The following is a 24,030-nucleotide window of genomic DNA, read 5'->3' as shown; positions in this document are numbered from 1 at the left end:
TATTTTTATTTTTTTTGTAGTGGACTACATCGTGGAATATGACTACGATGCAGTGCACGATGATGAGTTAACGATCAGAGTTGGGGAAATCATCAGGAATGTGAAAAAACTGGAAGAAGAAGGATGGTTAGAAGGGGAGTTAAATGGCAAAAGGGGCATGTTCCCTGACAATTTTGTGAAGGTGAGTTTTCTGCATTGACTTGGTTTCACTGTGATCGTACAGCGGGCTCGTTATTATTAAAATGGCTAGAATTACACATCTTGTGTTTGTAAAAAGATGGGGTTTTTTAACTGGAAGACCTTTTAGCTGATTAATTTTTTTTTTTTTTAGTATGCTTTTGAATACATTTTTTGAGTAAGTTCTGCTGTCTATTCTTACTCACTTTAGCATTTCTCTTGGTCTGTACCCTTGCACTGTATATTCTGTCTCCTTCTTCCTGTTCAGTGCACTAACAGTTGTCTGTAGCTGTGGTGACCTGCTTTAGTGAGATGAACTGATCAAAAAACCAAAAGCCCCAAAAACCCCAAACCTACCACTACTCTCAAGTCATGAGAGAGTTGAAAAAGCCGGGGTCACAGCTCTCACAGCTCGGCTATAATGAAAAACTACATCCTCAGGCTGTGGTTGTGTGGGTGCTTCAACCTGGATTAAGCTGCTTTGTTTGAAGAAGCAATTCCGTCCTACCCTGGACTCCTTGCTGCTGGCACCACCTCTTCTGTGACCGTGCAAGGGGACAGGGCAGGGAATGTGTCCAGCTAAAAGGTGACTGAAATCGGGCTGGGTTTCAGTTTGTTTTGATTTCCTGACCAGGCTCCCCATTTGTCAGCAGGAAATACCTGAACTGGGAAGGGTGTGAGGGAAGTGCTCCACTGAGCTGCAGCACTCTCCTGTCTCTGGATCAGTCGTCACCTCTCTAAACAGGATCCTCTTCTTTGGAATCTCTGTCTCACTCAGTGCTGTCCAACTGACTTGGAATAATTGTCTTCTGCTGTGAGATATTGCTTCTCAGACCTTTTATTTAACCTTTTATGTATATTCTGTGTTTGTGTCTTAATTTAAGTTCTTGTTTGCACCTTCCACTTTTTTCCTGTTTTCTTTGCAAAATTCTAAATGTAATATTGAGTATGCACCTATTTGTTAGTTACAATGAAGAAGTCTACAAAGCAGCTATAGGTGTGCTATTCTGTGTGTAACTCCTGAAATTCAGAATCTGTTGAGCTGCAAGTATTTTTCTCATCTAAACTACACAAGTGTTACGGAGTTGTTATGCTTTGCTACTTTATGCTTTCTAACCTTGTTAGTAACTTCCAAGGATTCCTTAGTGTAACTACTGTAAAGCATAATCAAAGAGAATTTAGATATTCCTCTCTCTTTTGAAGTGAAATTAATTCTGTGCAAAACAGAATTATCTAATTAAAGAGAGCATCTATCGTTTGTTTAGTGGCCAGCCCAGCCCAAACCACGACAGTACCTTGCTGTGATACTTTCATCGTTAAACTGAAGGGGAAATTTGTCCAGTGCTATAAACACTTCTTTACACTTGCTTACATAAAATTTGGCAACTTTTCTGTTCAACTTACTGAAAAAGCAAAATTATTTTTTATTTACTCATGTTTTATTTACTGTGGAGCAATTTAAGTATCTACCTTTTAAGACTGATGGGAATAATCCAGTTGTTCTTAGAGTCTTTTACCAAGGAAAAGTTTGAAGTGAAGGAATGCCTTTCACTTGTCTAATATTTTTAAGTTGTTTGTAGTTCAGTTCAAAGTCTGGTTTGAGTCCTGTATAAATTGTAACTTGATTTTACCTTAAGTGATGTTTTGATGATAACTGTGTTGATGATATACTTAATTAGCACTCAAGTGCCATATGGGAAGAAAGCATCAGACATGGCTCTTCACTGGTTCTTGGGTCATCAAGAAGGTCTTTCTACTGAACAGCAAAGAGGGGTCAGATGTGCCTTATTTCTGTGTTAAAAACTAAACTTGTTGGGTGTTTTCTTGCCCTTCTGCAGCTGTGGCTTCTATGAACTTCGTTTTAAATTATTTCCATCCTGAAAACTCTTTACGCCTCTCAGCTCCAGGTATTTTTAGCTTTACAGCTGTTCAGTATGTGTGTGGCATGCTTGGATATCCTGAATTACAGGGGACAGTCAGTTTTCTAGAAGACATAGGGATTTGGAGAAGTGGAAAGGAAGTTGTTAGAAGAAAATTATCTCTGGTTTTATGACAACAGGGGATAACTTGCCTTCTTGGTGTCAGAGTTGAGTGCAGTTATGAGGCTGATCTTGGGAACTCTTAAGATGGTATGCGTAGGCTGGAAGGCTGTTATGCAGTGATGAGATTATGGGAAAGCATTAATTGTTAGGGAAGTGAAAGTCATGGTTTTCTTCATGGCCGATTCGGTTATAGTTTCTTTTTAAAAGTTAATTTACAGGTAGGGACAGACTGTTTCCGGGAAAGCTGTTGCAGAAAAGTGGCTTGTTTTTTTTTCTGCCTCCGTCCTCGACTATTCTCATGTGCTGCTGCAGCAGGTTGTTGTGAAATGCTACTATGACTGGACGTCTGCAAATACCAACCCTCAAGAGCTAAACTCAAATGCTCTGGCTTGGCCTGGTGCAATGTTAACACCTGCAAGGTGTGGGTGAACTGCTGGAGGGAGGTGGAAACAAGCAGGGTTGTACTTTGGCCTTGTGAACAAGGAAGGTCCCTTGAGAAACAGATATACTCATTGCTGCCTCACCCAGTAGCTCACCACCACGAGGTGGTGGTGGCCTCTGTGTCCTCTGAGCCTTTGTCTTTCTGCTCGAAGCAGGAGCCTCCCTAGAGCTTCTGCAAAGGAGCTGTTGGGTTGAGAGTAGAGAAGGAAGTGTAGCGAGTTGATTGGGAGGGGTAATGACAAGAAGGATGCTGAAAAGGGACAAATATTACTAAGTTTTCATGACCCACACCAAAGGGAAAGGAGGCTGAAGGTCTGAACAATGCAGTGAGGAGGAAACATCTGGAAGGGGAGGGCTGGGGGGACCTCTGGGGACATGGGGTGGATCTCCCAGGTCAGGTCAGTAGAAATGTGACCCGAGAGAACAAAGTGGTGTGGACAGGACCAAGGGATGCACCAAGTTTTATATGTTGGGATGCAAAATTCTGGGGCTGTACTTGAATATTTATTCCTTCCTAAAAGGATCTTCCTATTCTCCTGTTATAAGTGTAATTTCATGCATTAGATGGGGATCTGGCCTCAACTCATATGGATAAATCTGGGGCTTTTTGATGATATATATGCTAGTTTGTTAAGAATTGAACTGAGGCCAGGGTATAATCTCTCCACGCAGAATTTGGATGGTAAATCATAATCTGTGCTGATCTGAAAAGGATTATTGTTTGAAATTGAATGTGCACGTTATCCCCTAGATTCGCTTAGCTGCTTCAAGTATAAAATATTTAAAATCATAATAAATATATGAGAGATTAAACTGGATGAAGGTGGACATATTTTTTTTTTTCCAATTGTTAAATGTTTTTACAGAAGATAAATGATTTCTTTAAAAGAAGCCTTTGATTTTTCACCAGACAACTATGTGTGAGCTGGGGGGGGACATGATAATTCCAGCTACTTTAATTTTTGCTCATTTTATTAGTTTGTCTCTTCTTCATCTTGTCTGAGGGCAGGAAAAGAGCATGCTGCCTTGGTGGTAACTGCAAAATGTCCTTGGCTGCTGGGCAGCGTGTGGTTGCTTCTTGCCTGTTTGAAGGGCAACCAAAATGTTGACAGGAGGATTATGGCTCCCTGGATGTGCTGGATGCACCAGATTTGGACCGTATCATCATCGTCAAAGCAGATCAGTCCCCTTCTGTTCCCTCCTTCTGGGCTCTGCTAATACGTAGGATTTACTGATGTTTTACACAGCTCCTCATGCTTTGACTTTTGCATGCTTTGACAAATGCATCTTTGCTATTTGAAGCATGACCAAGTGCTGTCAACTTCATTTTGCGTTGTTGAAGTCATGCAGGAAATAGCTTTTTGATTATGTCTTCCTTTTTTTTTTTTTTTTTTTTGTCCCCAGGTATTCTAAAGATTGCAGAATAGTTTTATGTAGTGGTAGCAGGTTTATACTTCATGTGGTGGTAGAGATTGAGTCTCTGCTGTCAAAAGTGCAGCAAAGGAAGCTGATAGTATGTTTCAAATGGGTTAATTTGTTGTGCAGACAAGAAGGTGAGCTAAGGACTTTGGAATACTCGTATGCAGAAAGGAATGTCTGGAAGCTTCCTGTGGATCCTGATGGGATGCTGATGCTTGGTACCTTATAATATCTGCTGGTGACTTTTTGGTTGGGTGTTTTTTTGGCTTCTACCCAAGCTTTTTTGCTCATTGATGGTGAGATTCCGAAGAAGGATCAGAGCTTGGTAGTGCCTGGTTCTGAGACCTGGGTGTTTTCTGAGAGCTCATCACCATCACAGTCTGAGATGGTCTGTCCCAAAAGGTGCAGTTCTTGGTGCTGACTTGTACCTGTGTTGTTTTGCATTAAAAGAGAGGTAGATTCAGTTAAGGGGAACGCCATAAAGCCTCCAAAACATCCTTGGATACTAGTGTGACAGTGTCACTGTGTTGGATGGAGAGGGATGTATTGTAAAGGTTGGGAGGGAAGTCAGGGGGTGGGATGTCCAAAGCAGTCCTGAAACCAGAGCTCAGGACTGGTGGAGAAGCTTGTGGTGACTTTATAGTTAAAAACAAGTAAGTAAAAACAAAAAAAACCAAAAAAACAAAAACAAAAAAAAAAAAACCACAAAACTAACAGGCAATTACACTGCCCACTTGTGAAGCTGATTTCCTTAAATTCACTTTTCGTAATAGGCCTTTTAAAAGATTTTTCTGCCTATATTGTAGTGTTGGATTTTGGAGTGCATGGATTTCTAATTTTATTAACAAAACCTGATTTGAAATTCCTGTTTAACTGTGTGCATACATGCTTTTAGTGGGATTGAAATATTTGAATTAAGAGTTCTTGTTCCTGACATTGTTATTGCCGTTTTTCTCCCTCTTCCTGTATGGGCAATTTAAAATAAACAACTTCATAAATTCCTGAAAGGAATTAGCAGTGGAAACCCAGCAGACTTTTATTGTTTTCTTTGAGAGTGGCTTTTCCTTTCTAAAACTCATCAGTGTGAAACGTGCACATGGACATTCATCTCCAGCATGGGCTACAGCGGTGACGCTGTTAGACTGAATGTGTGAGGGTTTTGGAGCTGTTAAAGTGTGGGGGATGTGGAAGGCTTTTTCATTTGGTTTTGGGTTGGTTTTTTGTATTTTTCTTTTTTTTTTGTTGTTTGTTTAGAGTAGCTCTATTTGCTCTTCAGCCAACTATTGTGTTGATAAGCTGGAAGTGATGATTTGGTTTTTGTCCTTCTGCTCGTTTTTGAGGTTCTCTGTCTGTACATAGCCCAGAAGGTTTTTAAGAACATAAGTTCCTTGTTTCATTTCATTTATTGCTATCTTAGTTTTGTAACTAGCTGTATTGTGACTAAGATGCCTTTTCACAGTAGTAAAACCAGTTCCATCGTAAGCTCGAGGCAGTAAACCGACTGAGGGAGGAGCAGCGGATAGATTAATTAGTAGCTTTCATCAGTTAAGGTAGAAGAGTGTGCGGGTAGGCTTCAGAGGCGTTGTGGGGAGCAAGCCGGACACTTCTCCAAGTGTGTTGGGGACATGCTCCTCTTCAGCCGCCCGCCCAGCAGAGGACGCGTCTGCCATCGGGCTGGTTCAGGGGAAGCTTTTTGCCGGCGCAGGTGCATGCCGAGCTCAGGGCCCAGCCTGCAGCCTTTCCAGGTTAACACCTGAACTTTGCTCGCTCTGACAATTTTTTTTTTTTCTTCCTCCCTCTAAATAATAAAAAAAAAAAAAACCAAACACTGTGCAACTCTGGGTGTGTTCGAGCAAATATGTCCTTGGAAGAGGTAAGCCGGCTTTATTTTCCGTATGTTCTTAATATCAAATATTGTAAACAGAGGTTGCGTTTCAGGGTAATGAGCATGAACAGCAGCACAAATGTAGAAGTTACGATTGCAATACATTTTTAGGTTTTATTTAATATATAGCATACATTTGTGGCCTTGGAGTTGTTTGTATAATAGAATTACTTGGGTTTGATTTAGCTTATCTGCCCTTCCGTGGTGTGTAGAGACACTTAGGAGCTGCAGACAGCTATGGTGCTTGCATGAAGAATTTCTTTTAAAAAGGGTGAGTTGGTTTTTAGAGGTTACTTTCTTGTTCCACTTCCTGGTCTGTGTGTTTGTCCATGTAAACAAAAGCCGAGCCCCTTTCCTTCCCTGAAACACCCCCCCCAGACCAAAACTTTATAGTATTAGCAGAGCTGACCGACCTTCTTAAGGCTGTGTCTTTGCTGCCTCCTTCCTGTGTCCTCGCCGGTGGGATGCTGTTATGCACCGAACGTGCTGTGAACCGGTGAGAGAAGTTCTGGCTGAAAACTCCTTCAAGCGGTAGCATCTCTAATTCCTTTTCAAAAACATAAAATTGAACCTCACCCAGAACTTTAAATAGGAATCGTGGAGTCAAGGGGGATTGTGGGTGAGAAAGTGTCACTCTCTCCTGTGTCGTTCTTAATTCTAATTTGGGCACAATTCAATAGTGTAGTAACATTAATTAAAAAAAAACGAAACAATAACTGTAAGCTTTTAAACAATGTATATAGGGTAAGCCATGTTCATCTACTTTGAAGTAACTGGGATGCCGTTCTAGAATGGAATAAAACGCGTATCTATTTCCAGAATGTTGGGTTTGCTCCTTTGCTGTGTGTTCTGTCCGAATTCTTTGCATCCAAGTAAGGCTTGGAGAAAATTAGATTTGCATTAATTTGTTAATCAAGCGATATTTTGGTTTATACAGCCTGTTTCTTTTGCTTTATTTTATTTTTTGAGGAAACTGTCGTGGCAGTGGGTTGTGTGGGGAGGTGACACTGAATCGCTCGGAGGTGTCGTTAGCGTCCCAGGGAGAGGTAGGCAGCCCTGCCGGTAAGGAGGCGATGCTTGCTTTGAAGCTGGCAGTTCTTGTTTTTCAGAAACAAAGATAACGTGCAAGATGGAAAGCCATATTAAGTAATTTTGGTTTCAGTGCTGAGTACGAGAGAAACGATGGGTGTAAGCTGGCTCTCTGTCTCCTGGCAAGAAGTGCAGCTGAGAGTTCAGGCTGGTGCTTTAAGACCTGTTGCTGATGTGATGGTCCTATCTGTTGTTCCTGCTGATGTTTTTTTTTTCTTCTGTTTTTTTTTGAGAAAATAGTGCCACTGGAGAGTGTATCATCAGGGAGTGCTATGAGGTCTTGCCTGAGCTGCTCCTGTTCATCCATCGGCAAGTGTCTGGCATTTGGGAGAATGTTGATAATGATTCCTGTGCTGGTGGGGCGAGAGACGGGTCTCTACTAGCTATTCTGGCCTGAATAAACAAGGAAATAGGTTTCTTCCAACTGGAACAGAAGTGGCTTGGGTGAGCCTTGCTTATGATGGGGGAACCGTTGTTTCTAAAGAGAAGATTAAAAAAAACCAAAACAATCCAGCAGCTGAGAACATCGGTAGATACAGGCAATGGCACTGATACATAGGCATATAGTCACAAATCAGAGTTTTTGCTGGGATTCAGAGCTCATTATGGATTATTCTTGTTCCTGTGATTTTTGCAGTCGAATCACTGGATTGACTGCTTGGGTTTATGCCAGCCGGGCGCCGTCCCTATGAGTTCCCTCTGAAAACTGTCCGTATCTGGCGTGAAGAGAGGGAAAAGCAAAGCCTTTGAGGCTGGTTTGAGTTCACAGATGGTGTGAGACTTTGCACCGTGGAGCTGCTGTTGCTGACACAGCAGGGCTACCACAGCCGCTCGTGGGCACCTGCCCTGCCAGGTTGTCTTCTCATATCGTCGCTGTGTCTGCATTGGGGTTTTATTGCCGTATCGGTGTTGGTTGAGAATGGGTGAATTATTTCATACTCCAAGGCAACAGGTATATTGATTGTAAAGATACGCCATGAGGAAGTAATGTGGATTATTTAGCTTGAACGGACTTTTAGATCTGAAATGTCACAGTTGCTTTCCTCAAAACCTTTTTTTGGATGGTTCATCGTTCTGGAGGGGGGAAGTTAGCTCTCCTCCACTGTAGGGTTTTCAGTATTAAATTTATTTTTTGTTTTCCTTCCTTGAACACTGAGTTCTATCTATTACAATGAATTGAGCTCAAAGTTAGATGTGGTAAATGTTTGCTAGGCTTTTGCTAAGTTTTTTCTGTACTTTTCACATCCTAAAAACATTATTTCAGGGTATGTATGTGAGTTCTTTGGCTTTGGACTTGGTGTAATAAGCTTTCAAACTCTTAGAAGCTGCTGCTGCTGATGGGAAGTGCCCTGTCACCTCTCTATTCTTTATAAAACAGCAGTAGAAAGCAAGATGTGCTTTTAGTTAAAAATGTTAGTTAATACGGGTATCTTAGATAAAATGTAATCTTCAAACCTCTTTTAGTCTTCAGTGAGATTTTGAGGTGTATATTTTTAGCCGTGATTTAGCAAATCTCATGAGCGTTTAATTTTGTGCCGTAGGCAAGAGTTGTGATGGGACATGGATGTGGCAATGTTTTAATGCGATTTAACCTTTGTGCTGAGGTGGCCACAAGTGAAGTGCTGGAGGTTTGACAGGGAGTGGGGAGAGATGGGTGCTCTGGGAAAGGGACACAGGGAAGAAAGAAGCTGAGTACAACAGCGGATGCGGGAAGCCAGGATGATGGCGAGAAGGAACAAGGGATGTTCCAAGTTAAACATCAAAGTGGACCTGTAGTGGTTAATAGATCACATATTTCTCTGGACCAGCAACAGAGGCACTTAATTGGGAGAAGGGAAAGAAATGTGTCTTCCTGCCTTTCCCTGCGTGGGAAGCTTGATAAAACACCACATGCTGCGGGAGCTGGATCTATGTCTTGCCCTCTGCCACATGTGGTATGTGGTTTCATTCATCTAAAGCACTATTTAGTGGCTGATGGTTGACAGGACATTAACTGTTAGTTTATAAAACAATTACAAGAAATATAATTAAATTTCCATATGTATAAGCAAGTAGAATAGAAAAGAAATGCAGTTAACGTTTTTGGATGTTTTTATCTGGCTGTGAATGCGGCAGCACCATAGAATATTATTTAGATATTATTTTTAGAAGTATTTTAAGGCTAACTTTTTTTTTTTTTAAATTAAGTGGTTGGGAGATGTTGATGTAAACATCTGTGCTTCCTTTAGTTGCTCCTGTTAATTTAGGATTCTGTGCCGCTCCCCTCCCTCCCCCCTCTTGGTAGGTCTGGTGATCTGAATGCTGTGCTTTTCTGCATCTGGGCTTTGGTCCTTGTTGAAAACAGATGGAAAGAGTCTTTTTAACATTGTAAAAGCTTCTTAGACATTACATGTTTTTATGTCTCTTGTATTTTGCAAATGTTAACAAGAGCTCGGATCAGAGTCTGTTTTGACACTTGTTTGGCACAAGTCTTACAGGTATCCAGTTGTCCACAATAAAAAAAAAGTATACTAACAAATATATGCATGTATAATAATATTTATATATATATATATATATATAGTCTGTATCAAGATCTGAAATTCCAAGCCTGCTTCTACATTCCCTCTGTAGAGATGAGTTTTCCTTATTGAGGAAAGTCCAGTTGTGTACCTGTTTGTCACCTTCAAATATTACATTCACTCAATGGCTCGTGCTTTAGTCTGTAAGTCTGAAGTGACTCGGTAATTTTTTTCATGCGTCCCAGAGATCCTGCTTATTCCATGTGTTATGTGTTGTGAGAAAGAAGTGATACCTTGCCTGATTGATGATGCCTTTCTTCCTAACAGGGAGGCAATATGATTGTATCATCTATATTTAGCATAGCTTATAACAGATGTAAAAATATTGGTCACTTGTTAAACTTCATGCCGAGTGATGTGATGTGGGTGTGATTTAATAGAAGGAAACGTTGGGATTCTGTCTGAAACTGGAGAAGTGTGAGTCTGGCTTGAGTCACTTCTTCTTTAGGTAATTATTTTCTTGGGAGAAAAAGTTAGAAAGCGTGATTTGAATCTGCTGTAGGCACAAATATTAATAATTCAAATTTCTGAAAATATTTCTCCAACCATTTATGAAACTGCGATGCACAGAGAGCCTGCAGGTGTCTTCTGGCATCGCTTGACGGTGGCAAAGTTTATCTACCAGGACTTTGCATCCTTGCTTTCTCTGCTCTCATGTTTAAAGCATGTGAAGACTTTAGATGTAAATGCGTAAAACTCGGGAATTTCCAAAGTCCTGCACAGCCCGTAATGGTCTCTGAGTGAGGGGTGCATGGTGTTAAGGAGCGACAGCAGCAGTCGCTCCCATAGCAGTAGGTGTCTGTAGCTCCTGTGGAAAATGCTAGGGATCCATGTCAACTGGAAACTCTTTCTAACTTTAGTCTTGAATGGAAATGACCTTATCTGGGGTGTACAGGAGTCAGAATATGAAGCAATTTCAGTTTTGGTGGAGGCAAAGACGAGGAGTGATGCTGCCTTACTGTTGGTTCAGTCTGATCTTGGGTCAGCACTTAAACCCAGTGGTTTACTGTTAGACAGTCCCTACTTGGGCTGTAAATTAGGCAAAAAAAAAAATCAAACCACGACACATGTCAAATTACCCAGGAGGCAATTTGTTTGGCAAAATAAAGGTTACAAAGTTTGCCCGTTCTTCAGATGATAACCACTTTCATCTTTAAAGTGATTTGTTTCTACTTTCAATAATAATGTTTAATCCTCTGGGGACTTACAGACCTCTCCCAGCCAAGCAATTGTGTCAGGAGGTGGAACCTGCTCTGACCTCTGAATGCTCCAGGGAAAGAGTTCAGGAGCTTCTCAGCTCTTTTTGCTCATAAAGTTGTCTTATCTGTCCCTTTAGTTCATGGCAAGTGTGACAAAGGAATGGGGCAGATGGAAATAGCTGCAAATTAGTCATTATTTCTTTGCCTTTATTAAATACTTCACCTCTGTAGACACCTGCATTGAGGGTGAGAGAACTTTGTTTTCTATTCAAGGAGAAGACACTGGCAAAATGCGAGGACGTGGGATATCTTAAATCTAAGAGACTGGAGCTGTTAAAGCTGCCCTGTGCCTGCCTGTCTGCTGCTGTAACTAAGACTAAATGCAAGAGGTAATGGGTACTTAAGTAATTAGTTACGTGAAGATTTTTGTGTTCAAGAACCGTGGTTTTTCATTGTGCTTGGACAGACAGATTATGGCTATCTCATCTGTATGCAGATTTTTATATGTATTTATATAGTCACACACATCCATATGTGTTATTTTTCAGTGATGGGGTTTTGCAGGCTGTGAGGGGAAGAGAGAAACTTGTATTTACAAAGCTATTACCTGTAGATTTACCACAAGCTTCTGATTCCTCTCTCCCCTAAAATAAGTGACAGGTTCAATTTTGACTTCTTTATTTTCTGCCCACATAAGACAGGAATCATAAGCTTAATTTGCCAGTCCATAGGTTCTTTACTGCTGTTCTGATGGGGAGGAAGAGTTGAGAAAAGAGGAAGAGAAGAGGTAAGAAAAGGGAAAGAAAAGAGATGAGAAAATCGTTATGTGTAGTCTCAGACACATGTTTGTGTATTCTTCATCTCAGCCTCTTCGGAGATGGAGACCATTTTCTGTTGCTTGAGATCTTGCTTTAAAATATACTCAGCCAATAAAAGAAATGCACATTGCTTTTGTAGAAGCTGATGTCTCATAGCTTACAGCGAAAATAATGTAAAAAGTCTAAAGATGATTGTTCTTGGTGTGACGTGTTTAGAAGGAGGTGGGCAGCGAAAGGCTTAATTTTTATGCTTGAAGAATCTCGCTAAGGACTTAGATTTCCTGGATAATGAACTTCTCTGTGCCCTGTAATTCAGGAACAGACTTTGTATTTATAACTATCCGTTCCTCATGTCCTTCCAGACGATCTGACCTGCTTTCTCTGTCTCTGGTGCCCTGCGGATTGTCGTGCTCTTGGCTTCTGGGGAGGGAAGCGGGGAGGATCCCGCTGTCCCTGCTGGAGCGATGCCGGGGCTGGCGGGTGATGGGGAAGGCTGGGTGCTTGCTCCCTTAAAAAGTAGGTCAGGACCGCCTGCTTATTTGTTTATTTTAACGGGCATCATGAGGCTATAGGTAGATTTAGGCATGTTAGATTTTTGTCTGTGTATAAAGAAGAATAATTCTTGGTTTACATGTTTTAAATCTCTAAATGATTTTGAGATTTCTCTACATAAATATATACATTTCCCTGAGGAATTGTTAAACTGTGACAGGTGCAATTAAAACAAAAGCCCCTTATGATGTCCCCAATCTTTTTTCGCTGTTGAGTTAGATTTATATGCATTTTGGCATGTCAGCCTGTAGTGATTTTTGGCAAACTTTCTAAGTGTTGTGAAATACGTGTTCAGTGGAGATTATGAAAACTTCAAACCTTTCTGACTAGTGCTGTAGTTTGCAGCAGAAAGAGTGGGTGGTTTCTTCTCAGTTGAGTGTGTTTTATGCCAAGAGACAGTCTGTATTGACCTTCTACTGCCAAGTCATAAATGCATAAAATCTGTGTTGCTAATGGAAACATTGAGAAGCCTTGAACTGCAGTGGACTGGCATAATCAAAATATTAAAATTTCCAGCTGCAGTTAATGTCAGATTTTCATTTGTTTTTTGCTGGCTGGCAGCTGGTGATGGCCTCATCTCAAAACAAGCTGAGGCGTCCTGGAGGGTTTCTGTTGTTGTCACAGCACAGACTCTATTAGCTTGGATATACGAGGCTGACTTAAAAACCAAGAGAAACAAAGGAAGAAAAAATGCCTGCCTTGTTGTGAAGCCAATTGGGCATTTTCAGGTTGGATACTGTGGTACCTGGGTCATTTTATCTTTGGTTCGGATGGAGAGATGAGACCTGTGGGCAGTGTCATTTTCCAACCACAGAAAGTCAGGCCTGTCAGGCTGTTCGGTCAGAGGTGTGAAAATTGCAGACTTGTTAATGGGGCATTTATTAATGCTTGAACTGATTAGTGTCAGTTTTCAGAGACCCAAACAGGTACGTATCTTGTTTAGAAGCGACTGCTTTTGTAAAACCTTAGTATGTCCAAAAGGTTAGAGAGTCTCAGCGATGATGCTCAGGATGAAACTGTTGGCAGGGGTGATGGGTATGAATGTCAGAGGATCCTGACATGAGCTTTTGAATAGGAATCTTAGAGCAGTTTCCTACTGTTAGGACTAATGTGCAATACAGGTTTGTGGTGTAGTGGACCGCATGCAGGTGTGGAGACCAGGGATTCCTGAATTAGCTTTAACTTGATTTGATTTTATTGTGGTTTTTAATGCCCTGAGGAAGGATAATTAATGCTGTTTTTCTTTAACAAGAACACTCCGATTCAGGCGTGGCTGGTATCAGTCCTTACCCATGTCTGTTTGTTGCAAATCTTTTCTGTTTCTGTCTCATAGTCATCTTGATCTTTTCCTTGCATCCTCTTGCCTTTTATATGTCTTGGATTAGGAAGGCTTCTTTTACCTGTCTACTGAAGTATTCAACTTTCATACCTTAGCTGTATTGGGAACGTCTGGTGGTACCAGTCTTTCCCAGTGTCCAATCATTCTTTCTGGTTTCTGCTAATGAACATCTTCATTAATAAATCTTCAGCCTTTGAATCTGCCAGATTTTCTTTGTGTAACTGATGCTCATAGAATTATTTTAGATCTCTTATCTTTTACTCTAACTCCACTATATTTTCTGTTATATTTGCCATTGCTAGTCTTGTGTTAGACTTTGAGTATTTCCTACTTGTCACCACTTCAATTACTGACTCAAGCCAGGTAAGAAAGTCGCTCAAGCATTCATCCTTGTGTTTTGGGGTCTGTGGTCTTTCATTGTAGTCTCAAAATCATTTCCTGTTGTTTGTAAGCTATCAGTTACTTTCCTGCCTTTGATACTACTGCTGGACTTCAAAAAATATATTGTCTGTTTACTACAAATGTAAAGGTGATGCTTACCTTATAGCCTGTTCTAGCATTTGGAAGTGGATTTTGGGGTTTTCTTGTTCTTTTTTTTTTTCCTTTTTTAAAATTTATTAGAAGTAGATCATGTTTTTGACCAGGCTGCCTGTGTATGTCTTCCTAATTGAGATCTCTCCTTTTCACAAAATTATTGCAGCAGCCACATCTGAAGTCTTGTGCGAAGTGTCGGAAAGGAGCCTGGAGCTGATTCCTTATTGGGAAGTGTTACGATTGGGGAAACTGGTTAACTGGGGAGGCTTTAGTTCCTGAAGCAGCTGGAAGCTTTTGGAGGCTGTATAAATTGCATAGCAAAAGATTATAACTTTAAAAACCTGGGGGCAAATCTAGGCAAATCTTCATGTGCTAATATGTTTTTCACCTGAGCAGAATGGCCTTGTTAGTAGGACACCTAGAAAAGGTGTTTTACATGCGGCAAACTTTTCAGCTGTAGCCAAATTCAGTTCCTTCTGGTTTATCAGACTTGCAAGTAACTGGCCAAAAAACAGCTGTAAGACAGAGACCGACAAAGTCTTTGAAATGTGAAATTTCTCCTCAAATGAGAGGTAGACATGATGCTGTGGTATTTTGGAGCTTTTTTTTTTTTTTTCTTGGGAGATGGGATCTCAGCAGAGCTATGATCTCCAGGGGGAAGTCCCTGTGGATGAATGAGAGTAACAGCAGGAACTACTCGCCTGTTTTCTGAAAAGGCTCTTTACGTAATGTGGAGGAGTGGGAGGAAAAATTGTGCTGCCTGTAGTTTTGCTTAGTCGACTTGCCCTGCTCTTTTGGGAAATCAGAAGGTGTTTTGGACTGTTTGACTTGAGGTTTGTAGTTTGTTTGGAAGCATCGGTAGCTTTCCAGACCTGCTGGGTTTTTCAGCTGGAGAGCCACAGCAAGTAGTCTGGGGTTTAATGTTCCAGAAAGCACCAGACAGGTCCCTTTGAATACCCTTCTCTATTTTTGGCATTTCATTCAATGAATGGGTTTTGTTGTATTAAAGCTTATGTTTAGTTCACATGACATTAATAAGAGTGTGTGTGTATGTGTATATATATATCCAATATTGTTTTCAAATATTATTAAATATTTCATTGCAGCTGTAGCTGAAACAACTAGTGGAGTTGTTAACCAGTGGCTACTGGTGATAAATGCAAGAATTGTTCTGAAGTGGATCATGAAAAAGCTGCAAAGTAGTCATGGGTGTTTGCTTTCCTCAAGTCATTGCAATGCTGCTGTGGAGGGAAAGCTGATGAGCTTTGAGGGTCTTGCTAAGCACATGAGTGTATGAGATTCAGTGGATGTAACACCTAGGTTTTCAGAAAGTCTTTTGACAGTTTTTCACAGAATCACAGAATGGTTAGAGTTGGAAGGGACCTTAGAGATCATCAAGTTCCAACCCCCCTGCCATGGGCAGGGACACCTCCCACTAGAGCAGGTTACTCAAAGCCCCATCCAGCCTGGCCTTAAACACCTCCAGGGATGGGGCATCCACAGCTTCGCTGGGCAACCTGTTCCAGTGTCTCACCACCCTCACAGTAAAGAATTTCTTCCTAATATCTAATCTATATCTCCCCTCTTTCAGTTTAAAACCATTACCCCTTGTCCTGTCAAGGACAAGTTATTGATCAAGTTATTTTGATCAAGTTATTGAAGGAATGAGGTTGTTCTGAGACAGAAGGAAAAATTTTTTTATGGATTGGAAGTTGCTTAAAGAATAAAGAGCGAAGGACTTCTCCTCCATCCTGACAAGTCATTGATAAGTTGGTGATGGTATCCCCCAGGAGCTGGTTGTGGAACCAGCTTTGTGCAGCATCTCTGGTCATCTGGAGAGGGGATTTAACAGTGAACACTCCCACTTTGTGAGTGCTGTTAAACTCTTATGGGGTTCAATGCCATGCTGTTGGCAAGAAGCTGGGCAGGCAAAAAGAGTGCCAGTAAATGCCAAGTAATGTGTGTAAGAATAGGTAATCTGTACTTTGACTACATGGAACTTCCAGTTGAGAGCTGAGTATCAGCTCGTGGATATCTGGCTTTCAGCTCCCCGAAATCATCACCTCCAGGTGCAGTGACAGCCCAAAACACTGGTAAGGTGCCAAGTGTCATCAGATCTATTGAGACCAGGATGGGGACAGGCAGTGAGATGGTTAAGGGGATGGAGCAGCTTGAGATGAGGGCTGGCAAGGCTGGAACTCTTCATTTGAGAGGATGAAGCCAAGGGGGTATATGATGAAGGTTTACACAGCCGTGGAGGTAGTGATAAACTAAATGCATTGGTGGGGAGCACGCACTGGGACAAGTAAGGAGTCAGCTTAAAGTAGATAAGAGAGAGGAGCTTTTTTTATGTAGCGAGCGAATGTCTGGTGTGGAAAGGGAAGCTGTGGAGGCGGGCAGGACCGTGGGTGCAGAAAGAGATTAGACAGCTTCATCTGCAGACATGAAAGGGTGAGGGGAGGGGATGTATCTCCCTAATGAAATCCTTATGGGTGCTCTGGGAATGGGGGGAGGATCTGGGTAGCAGGCTGGAGCTCTAAAGAGCATCTGGGATTGCTACTGTGTTCTGCACTAGATGGGCCATTGATCTGACTTAATGGGTTTCTTCTTGTGCAAAGTGATGATTTCCTTCTTTCAGAGTATTTTGTTCTCTGGGGGAATCTCATTTAATGAGCTGATGCTTGTAGAGTAACTGCTGAGTACGTGGCCTCTTCTGTGAAGAACTGATGCTTTCTTGTTTATAGGCTTCTTTCCCTTGATTGGCATGTTCAATTCCAGTGCTAACATCTTACTTTAGCAAGAGGAAGGTGGGAGACAGTTATCAGAAAAATAATGTCTCTGTCACTTCCCTCCTACACTTTTCCCCTCACTTCCTTCCACTTTATTTTTTTTATCTCACTTTCTTCTCCACTTGTATCTTTCAGCAGTATGATTGCATCTTACCTGTAAACAACCTTTGAGCTTTCTGAGGTAGAGACAATGACCTAATATAGTTTTATATACTAAAATATTTTATTTAGCGCCCTATCCTTTGGGTCTGTCATCGAAGTAATATTTGTATTTTTTAAAATGTTTTCAAATATGAGCTGTGACTTAAGAGTTGTGATATGGGACTTCTGGGCTAAAAGCTGCTTTTCTAGAGGTTAGAGTAGATGGCTAAAATACTACCTGTCTCTGAATTCTCAGCACATCAGCGTACCTGTTTACTAATGTGGCTGTATGGAAGGGTTAAGTTTATTAAGGCCTTTAGTATGTTTAGGTGCAGGATGCCATGATTTTTGAGTATAATACATGATTACACACCAAATGGTAAGTACCTGAAATCTGTGGAGCGCCTGTCTAAAAACACTGACCTCTTGGGTAATTCAAATGGCCTCTCAGTCTTTTAAATCTCTTGTTTCAGGAAGTTAAGAAGGATGTAGAGCCCAAGGATGATGCCGTGCCACTCAGGAGGGAGAAATCTGGCAACGTAGCCAGCCTTGTGCAGCGTATCAGCAGCTATGGGCTTCCAGCAGGAGGATTTCAGCCTCATCCCCCATCCAAAACCTTCAAGAAGAGTATGTAGCGTTTCCCTTTCCTTAAATTGCATAAGCTGCTGACGTGCATTTTTTAAATAAGCATGAATTATTTAATGGCTGACTTAGTTTTAAGGTTCTGTGGAAAGCAAGAGACATAGGAGGAAAAACTTTGATTCTAAGCCAAATTCTGCTGCTGGATACATGGGCGGAAAGCTTATGTGTAGTTCTTAACAGCAGCAATAGGGATGAATTTTCCTGAGAACAGAATTTAGACTTTTTCCAGGCTCTAGAGAGTTGCTCTGTAACTTCATGTGAGCTCCACTTGTACTGTCAGGTCCCTGTATGAGAACTGCAGGCCTGTTCATAATAATAATAATAAAAAAAAAAATCTTGTGGTCATTTCTTCTAAACATAGAAGTTTTGCTACAAATTCAAGGCTCTGTGATAAGGAAATACTCTCTAGTTCAGGTTCTTCTTGTTTAGTAGACTTGCTTCTAGTGTGAAATAAGGTGGAATTGATGGTGTCTAAGAAAAGGAAACGGTCTTCCGTTGATTGTAACTGCAGCCCCCAGGATGGCCATGAGTGCAGACCTGGCACCACTGTACCTCTGGTTTCTATGTTTTAATGCCAGTATTTAATCCAAGGTAACTAAAACCTAGAGCAGAAAACTTAGTGTTCCCTGCATCCAGAAAATTGACTTGTGGTTTGTATTTGGACACCTCAGTCTCTTATAAGAGACGTTGCTCTAAACTACTCTGGCTTCCTCTGTCTTACAAGGGATTGCAGCCATTTATGATTTAATCTTGCTTTTTTTTTTTTAAAAAAAAAAAAGAAAGAATTCAGAACTTACTGTTTCTGCTGTGTTTATGCTTAGAGTTTTTGCCCATAAAAGGAGAAGATCCACTAGTTCTCTTTTAAAGCCTTGAAATGGGACCACCAGACTTAAAAGTTTGTTGAAACCTTCTAGGCAACTAAGGATGTTACCTTTAAAATTAATTTTTATATGATCTGATCTTTATATGTGTACTGGCAACAGCACATGTGTGCTTGTTAGATGTTTGAATCAGCAGGCTTTTGAAAATCTAGCTGGAAAATTCCTAGATTAATGCAACCAGGCTCTGAAAGAGAATCAACATGATCCTTAGGGGTCCTTCCAATTTGATATATTCTAGGAACATGATCTGATGCCATTTCAGGTGTTGGCAACTCATTCTGCTCTCTCTAACCCTGGAACGATCCCATACTCAGCATGTCTCCTCCTTGTGCTGGTGGCTGTGGCCAGATAGTAGGTACAACTGGGTCTCAAGCCCTGCAGTGCCCTGGCTAGTCTCCTTCTCCTGGAAGAAAGTGGTGTTCAAACACCTTCCTTCAAGCACACAACTGTTTACTTGGCACAATGACAACCTCTGGAATTTCCATTTTACTTGCTGTTCCCTCTTTCCTGGAAGACTGTTTAAACAGCTCCTGCAGATCCTGTTTGCTGTGTGCCTGGGCAATCGCTCACTCCCTTCAAAAGCTTTCCAGTGCTCAGTTGTCTTCCCGTTTCTGGTTCCCAACCTGGTAAAATGGGGTTTATGATGTTAAAAACAAAGTTAAGCTGCTTTATTAGCACGTCTCCAAGGTGCGATAAGGTAGGTTGTGTCTGCTGGGGAAGTCCCTTGTGTGGTTCTCCTGTGTAACTCTCACTGAATTCAGGTATTTTATATCAGGATGGTAGTAAGCTGCAGGCAGCTATCAGATAGCTGGCTGCCTTTATTCAGGGAAAGGAAAATACAGGAGGTGTGCTAAATTATGGCAACAAAGGGCTAAATTTGGTTTATGCTGTACAAAACAAATAAAACCTGAAGCCAGCTGTAGTTGTTTTGGAAACGGACAGAATTGCCTGGGGGCTGCCAGCCCAGCAGCAGGGCTGCTGCACCAGCTGAAGCTGGAGTGGTGTTTTAGCTTCATAGGTTAATCCAGGGATTTTCACAACTGGAAGGCAGCACTTCCTAAACTGGGTATCACTGAAAACAGACTGCAGGTGAGAGGGAGTTCTGGGTGTGAAATGCATCTGTGGGTTTGTTTCCCCTCCCGCCATTTGCATAGAACTACAATATGAAAAGGAATGCTGAAATAGGTTTTCTGTTAAATGGCCTTGACTTTTTAATTTGCCTTTTTTTTTTTTTTTAGTATCAGTTAATCTCATACAAAGGAGGAGCCCTGAAAGCGCTGTAGGAGGTAGTAAAGGCCAGTGGAGCGTTTCTGGCAATTACTGTTAACCTGGCAATTCCTCTTGGCTGGGGTATGAGTTTCAGTGGAGTTAAAAGAAGGCTGCGTTATGTGGGCAATTACATGTTATTAGAAATAACCCATAGAGCTTCACAGTTCTGGTTTATTTGTTTCCTGCCCCTTTTAAACTCTTCAGAGCACAGACCATATGCCAGCATGTAGAAAATTCTTGATTTGGTGAGCCCTCTCTCAGCAATTTTTAGTTGCTGAATATTACTGAGCTGCCTGGCGTGTTTTGTACTGGGGACGCTGGGTGTGTTGGTCTGCTAAATGTCTGACTTTGGACTTTCAACGCTGCTGTAGTAAGAGAAGGATCAATCTTGGAGGCAGTTATCTGTGTTTTGAACTGTTTTTATCCAGCTAATCTTAAGTGCTGAAGCCTGAGAGTGGAAGGGGTGCAAAGTGTAAGAGAGTATGGAAATTTATACAGCTCCTCCAAGCTTAAGCTTTACCACGTCAAGCTTTTGATTCATATTTTCACTTAAACTGTGGCAGATTGTTTTTGAGGAGGATAGGGAGCACGTGTGGGTCATAGCTCAGGATGACGATTGCCTTCAAAAGCGTGCTGGCTGCTGTGTTGTGGAAAAGGTTGGAAGGAAGGGGCTCCTGTTTGAAGGAGAAATACCTAAACTTTCCAGGTTCATCAGCAGCATCACTCCGGGGTATGTGCAGGGTAATTGGGCAATTGTAGCTTCACACCGTTCTGTCTGGAGGGGTTGTTGGAAGCCACTTCAATGGTTTCCCCTCTGGGGATGTCATTTTGTCTTTTTAATACCTGCAAAGCTTTAATGATACATGGCGAACATCTAAAGACGGCACTGTGTTTTAATTTTGCCTTTGTCAAATGCTGCTAATTGAAGCTTAGGTTGAATTTCTCGACTCCATACTGGCCCTGAGAAAAGGCAGGTTTTTTGCATTTGCAGATAAAAACGAGTTAGGATTTTGAAATACGAGACGAGCAAATGTTAGCATTACCTCAGACCTGTAGTAAGCAAGGTCTTTGTTAGAGGGCAGAAAAGCTATTTGCACTTTAGTGTTGTGCAGAACAAAACATTTGTTTTTTCTTTCAGGATTGCTTAAAGGCTGGAGGCTCCAACCTGCGCATTTTCTTCCAAGCAAGTGCTAACACCGCAACTGGCAGCGGTTGTCATTTTTGCAGATTTTGGTCAGGAAATAGCTTGAAAAATCTTTATAGTGGGGATTTATCTGACTTTTTTTGTGTCAACACATTGCTAATTGGCAGTGTAGTGTTTATTTGTTTGTAATCGGCAGTCTGTAGAGCTCAATGGTTTTCAAGTTCTGCCTAAGATACAGGTGCCAGCCTAAAGTGACACAAGCAAACTGGAAAACCAGCAGCAAAAGCTACGTAGCTTTGGGATGGTTGATGGATGTTCTGGTCAGATTTGATCCTCAGGAGTCAAGTGCAGGGAAAAACTAGTTTTTCTTTGCACGCGTTCTTACTTTTGCCATTTCTCTTGACTCAGAGTCCAAGAAGCGGCAGTGCAAAGTGCTCTTCGAGTACATCCCACAGAACGAGGATGAGCTGGAACTCAAGCTGGGGGATGTGATCGACATCGCTGAAGAGGTAAGCTGTTTTACAGAGCTAGTTATCTCTTTATGTGGCCAAAAGTCAAATTGTTTTTATGGCCGATTACCTGAATTACAAGGATGTTTGGAAAAATAGCATGGGAAGTAGAGTTTCTGAAGCTAAAGCTCATAGTTTAGGAGTTTTCAGGATCTAATCCTAAATCAATGCACGCTAGATGTTTGGGGGAAGCATTTGATCATCACAGCAATAAATTGTGATCTGTTAGAGATGTTTGGCTCTGTGATTCTTGTTTTTAGGATGTTTATGCTAAAACTCTGTGACCAGTTGCCTTGAAGTTGACATACTCTATCTTGGTTTAGGTGAAAAATGTTATTTGGCCTGGTTTTCAAGTTTCATGCTTTCTTGCAAGCTCCGTGTAGCTTTGAACTAATAGTAACAGTATTCAGCACAGAAATCTCTACCTGTAGTACAATATACTTCAAGCCATTTCCACAAAAATAGAGCGAAAATGGAAGGAACCTTTTCAGAACTAGGCGGAAAACTTCTGCAGAACATGCTCTGACCTTCACTGGTGCCATTTCTTCTTCCTGGCTCCCTGAGGGTCTGAGGAAGGAGAAGACCAAATATGTCTGGTGCTTTCTAGTAGCTTTATGAGATTGTTTTTTCATACACATGACCTCTTTTGAAGAGAGTGCTAACTCCCCAGGATCCTGACGGTTGCCAGGAAGGACTTTTCCATTCTCCTAGCAAGGAAAAAGTTACCCTTTTAGATACATGGCACTAATGACTTCTAGAAATTCTCTTTGAATAAACAGAGCAAGTGACTTGTAAAACCTGCTCACTAAAATCCCAGTTTCATAAATACCGTTGCGTGTGGGTGTTTCGTGAAGGAGTGCTCCTGCATAACCTCACCAGCTTAATCTGTGGATGGTGTCTGTACATAGCAATCATGACTTTGCATGGTCCAACGTAAGTGTTTACAAGAGAGAGCACCTGCAGTAACCTCTTGTGGAAGCTGCCGATTTGGGTCACATGTGTCAATATCTGGAATTATTCTGGGAGGGGTGTTCAGTGTGATGTATCAGAGATGACCAAGTAGCCAAACAGAATAAAAAAATCAAAGCACTTCCTCATCTGGTTTCTTAAGGAAACATGGATTTTATTTTATTCTTCTAACTTTTTTGGTCAGTCCTCACATTTCTTCCTTTCCTAATGATTTTAAAAATACATATTTGTAGTACCCAGCCTTAGCTACTTCTGAGAAAAACTGGTAACAAAGGCTAACAGGTAGAAAAATATTGCGGCTAACTACTACCACAGAGCTGTTTGCACACTGGTTTCATGATGGTCCAGAATAGGCTTGAAAAGTGTAGGGTAAGTCTACTTCACAAAACTCTGCTGATGGACCAAAAATGCGAAGAATGGTACAAAATACCATCCACTGGTTGTGCAATAAGCTGGGATAACTTCTCTTAGGTAAGTTGTCTTCACTACTGTGAGACTAACTTCGCTTCCGTTTATATATAAAAAGGTGCTATTTATATATATGCAGATAACTTACAACTGTCGCTTCAATGGAAGATCATTTGGTCCCTTTTTTTATGGGGAAAATAAAGTAAAATTAGCTCCGCAAGGGGATCAGTTCTACCAGTTACCTGAGAATAATTCAGTATTTATCCCTTGCAATTGTTTTCATAAATTGAGTAGTTATAACTGATGCTACTGATGGTGAAATCAAAGCTGGAGGCCGATGGATTCAGAACTTAAATGGCTAATATTCAAGAGAGCAGGCTACAGGGATCAGAAGTGCCTTGCAGGGAGGACCTTGTGCTGTGTGCTGGCTGAATCCCCAGGGGGTTTTATTTACTGAATATGTGGATTTTGCACGCAAAATAAATGCACAAAGTGCCCACACAAAATCACAAAGTGATTATAACTATATCATTGCTGTAAAACTTTTAGTGCTTCTTCATATCTTCCCCCCCTCTTATGTCAGATGCAACACTAAATAGCAGATTTATTTCTGTAGTTTTATATTTATAGTATTTGCATGCTGTGTTATCAAGCATAATCAAAATTCCTATGACTCCATTAGGGGACTTTTTAATAAAAAAAAAAAAAAAAACAGACTGGCAAAACGGCTTGTTTCAGCCTTCCCCTCCCCTTTGTTTAGAAGAGTCTGAGTTTTCCTCATCTTATAGAAATAAGTTGATGGAATTCACACTCCAAAAAAAAAAAATAAATATATATATAGTACTGTTACCGGAGCTGTAACTCCCTCTTGTGGAAATGTATAATGTGGTAAGATTTCAAAATGGAAAATAAAGTGTTGTGAAACTGTCATCTGTGTTGCTAGTGTCCAGAGATGCACAAATGCTCTCCACCGGGGCATGTAGAACTTTTACCTCTTTTTAAATGTCAAGTAAAGATACCTTTTCTGGTCACATAGGTTTTATACAGTCAGGTGCTTTTAAAGACAGCGTGGTGGGGAGGCTGAAGCAAGTATGCTCAAGGAACTTTTGTTTTATTCCTGCCTGTCTCTGAACTGGCGTAGCTTTGCCTTCCACGTCTGTTAAGCGCTTTGCTGACCTTATTTCTTGGCAGGAGAATAAATGGATGCTCGAGTCGCTTTCTG

At 41.2% G+C, this 24,030-nt stretch overlaps 1 protein-coding gene across 1 annotated transcript in view; it reads left to right on the top strand.

Moving 5' to 3' along the window:
- The window catches only part of CD2AP (CD2 associated protein), an 81,405-nt gene that overhangs the window by 24,444 nt on the left and 32,931 nt on the right, over positions 1-24,030 (top strand). The window contains exons 2-4 of the mRNA XM_074153171.1: positions 21-181; positions 17,460-17,613; positions 21,331-21,431. Of these exons, the coding sequence (XP_074009272.1) occupies positions 21-181; positions 17,460-17,613; positions 21,331-21,431 (416 nt within the window). The remainder of the gene's footprint in view (positions 1-20; positions 182-17,459; positions 17,614-21,330; positions 21,432-24,030) is intronic.

Source organism: Numenius arquata, chromosome 9, assembly GCF_964106895.1.
Source record: "Numenius arquata chromosome 9, bNumArq3.hap1.1, whole genome shotgun sequence".
NCBI lineage: Eukaryota > Metazoa > Chordata > Aves > Charadriiformes > Scolopacidae > Numenius > Numenius arquata.
The sequence above is the reverse complement of the archived record's forward strand: the minus strand, read 5'-3'. Positions and strand labels throughout refer to the sequence as shown.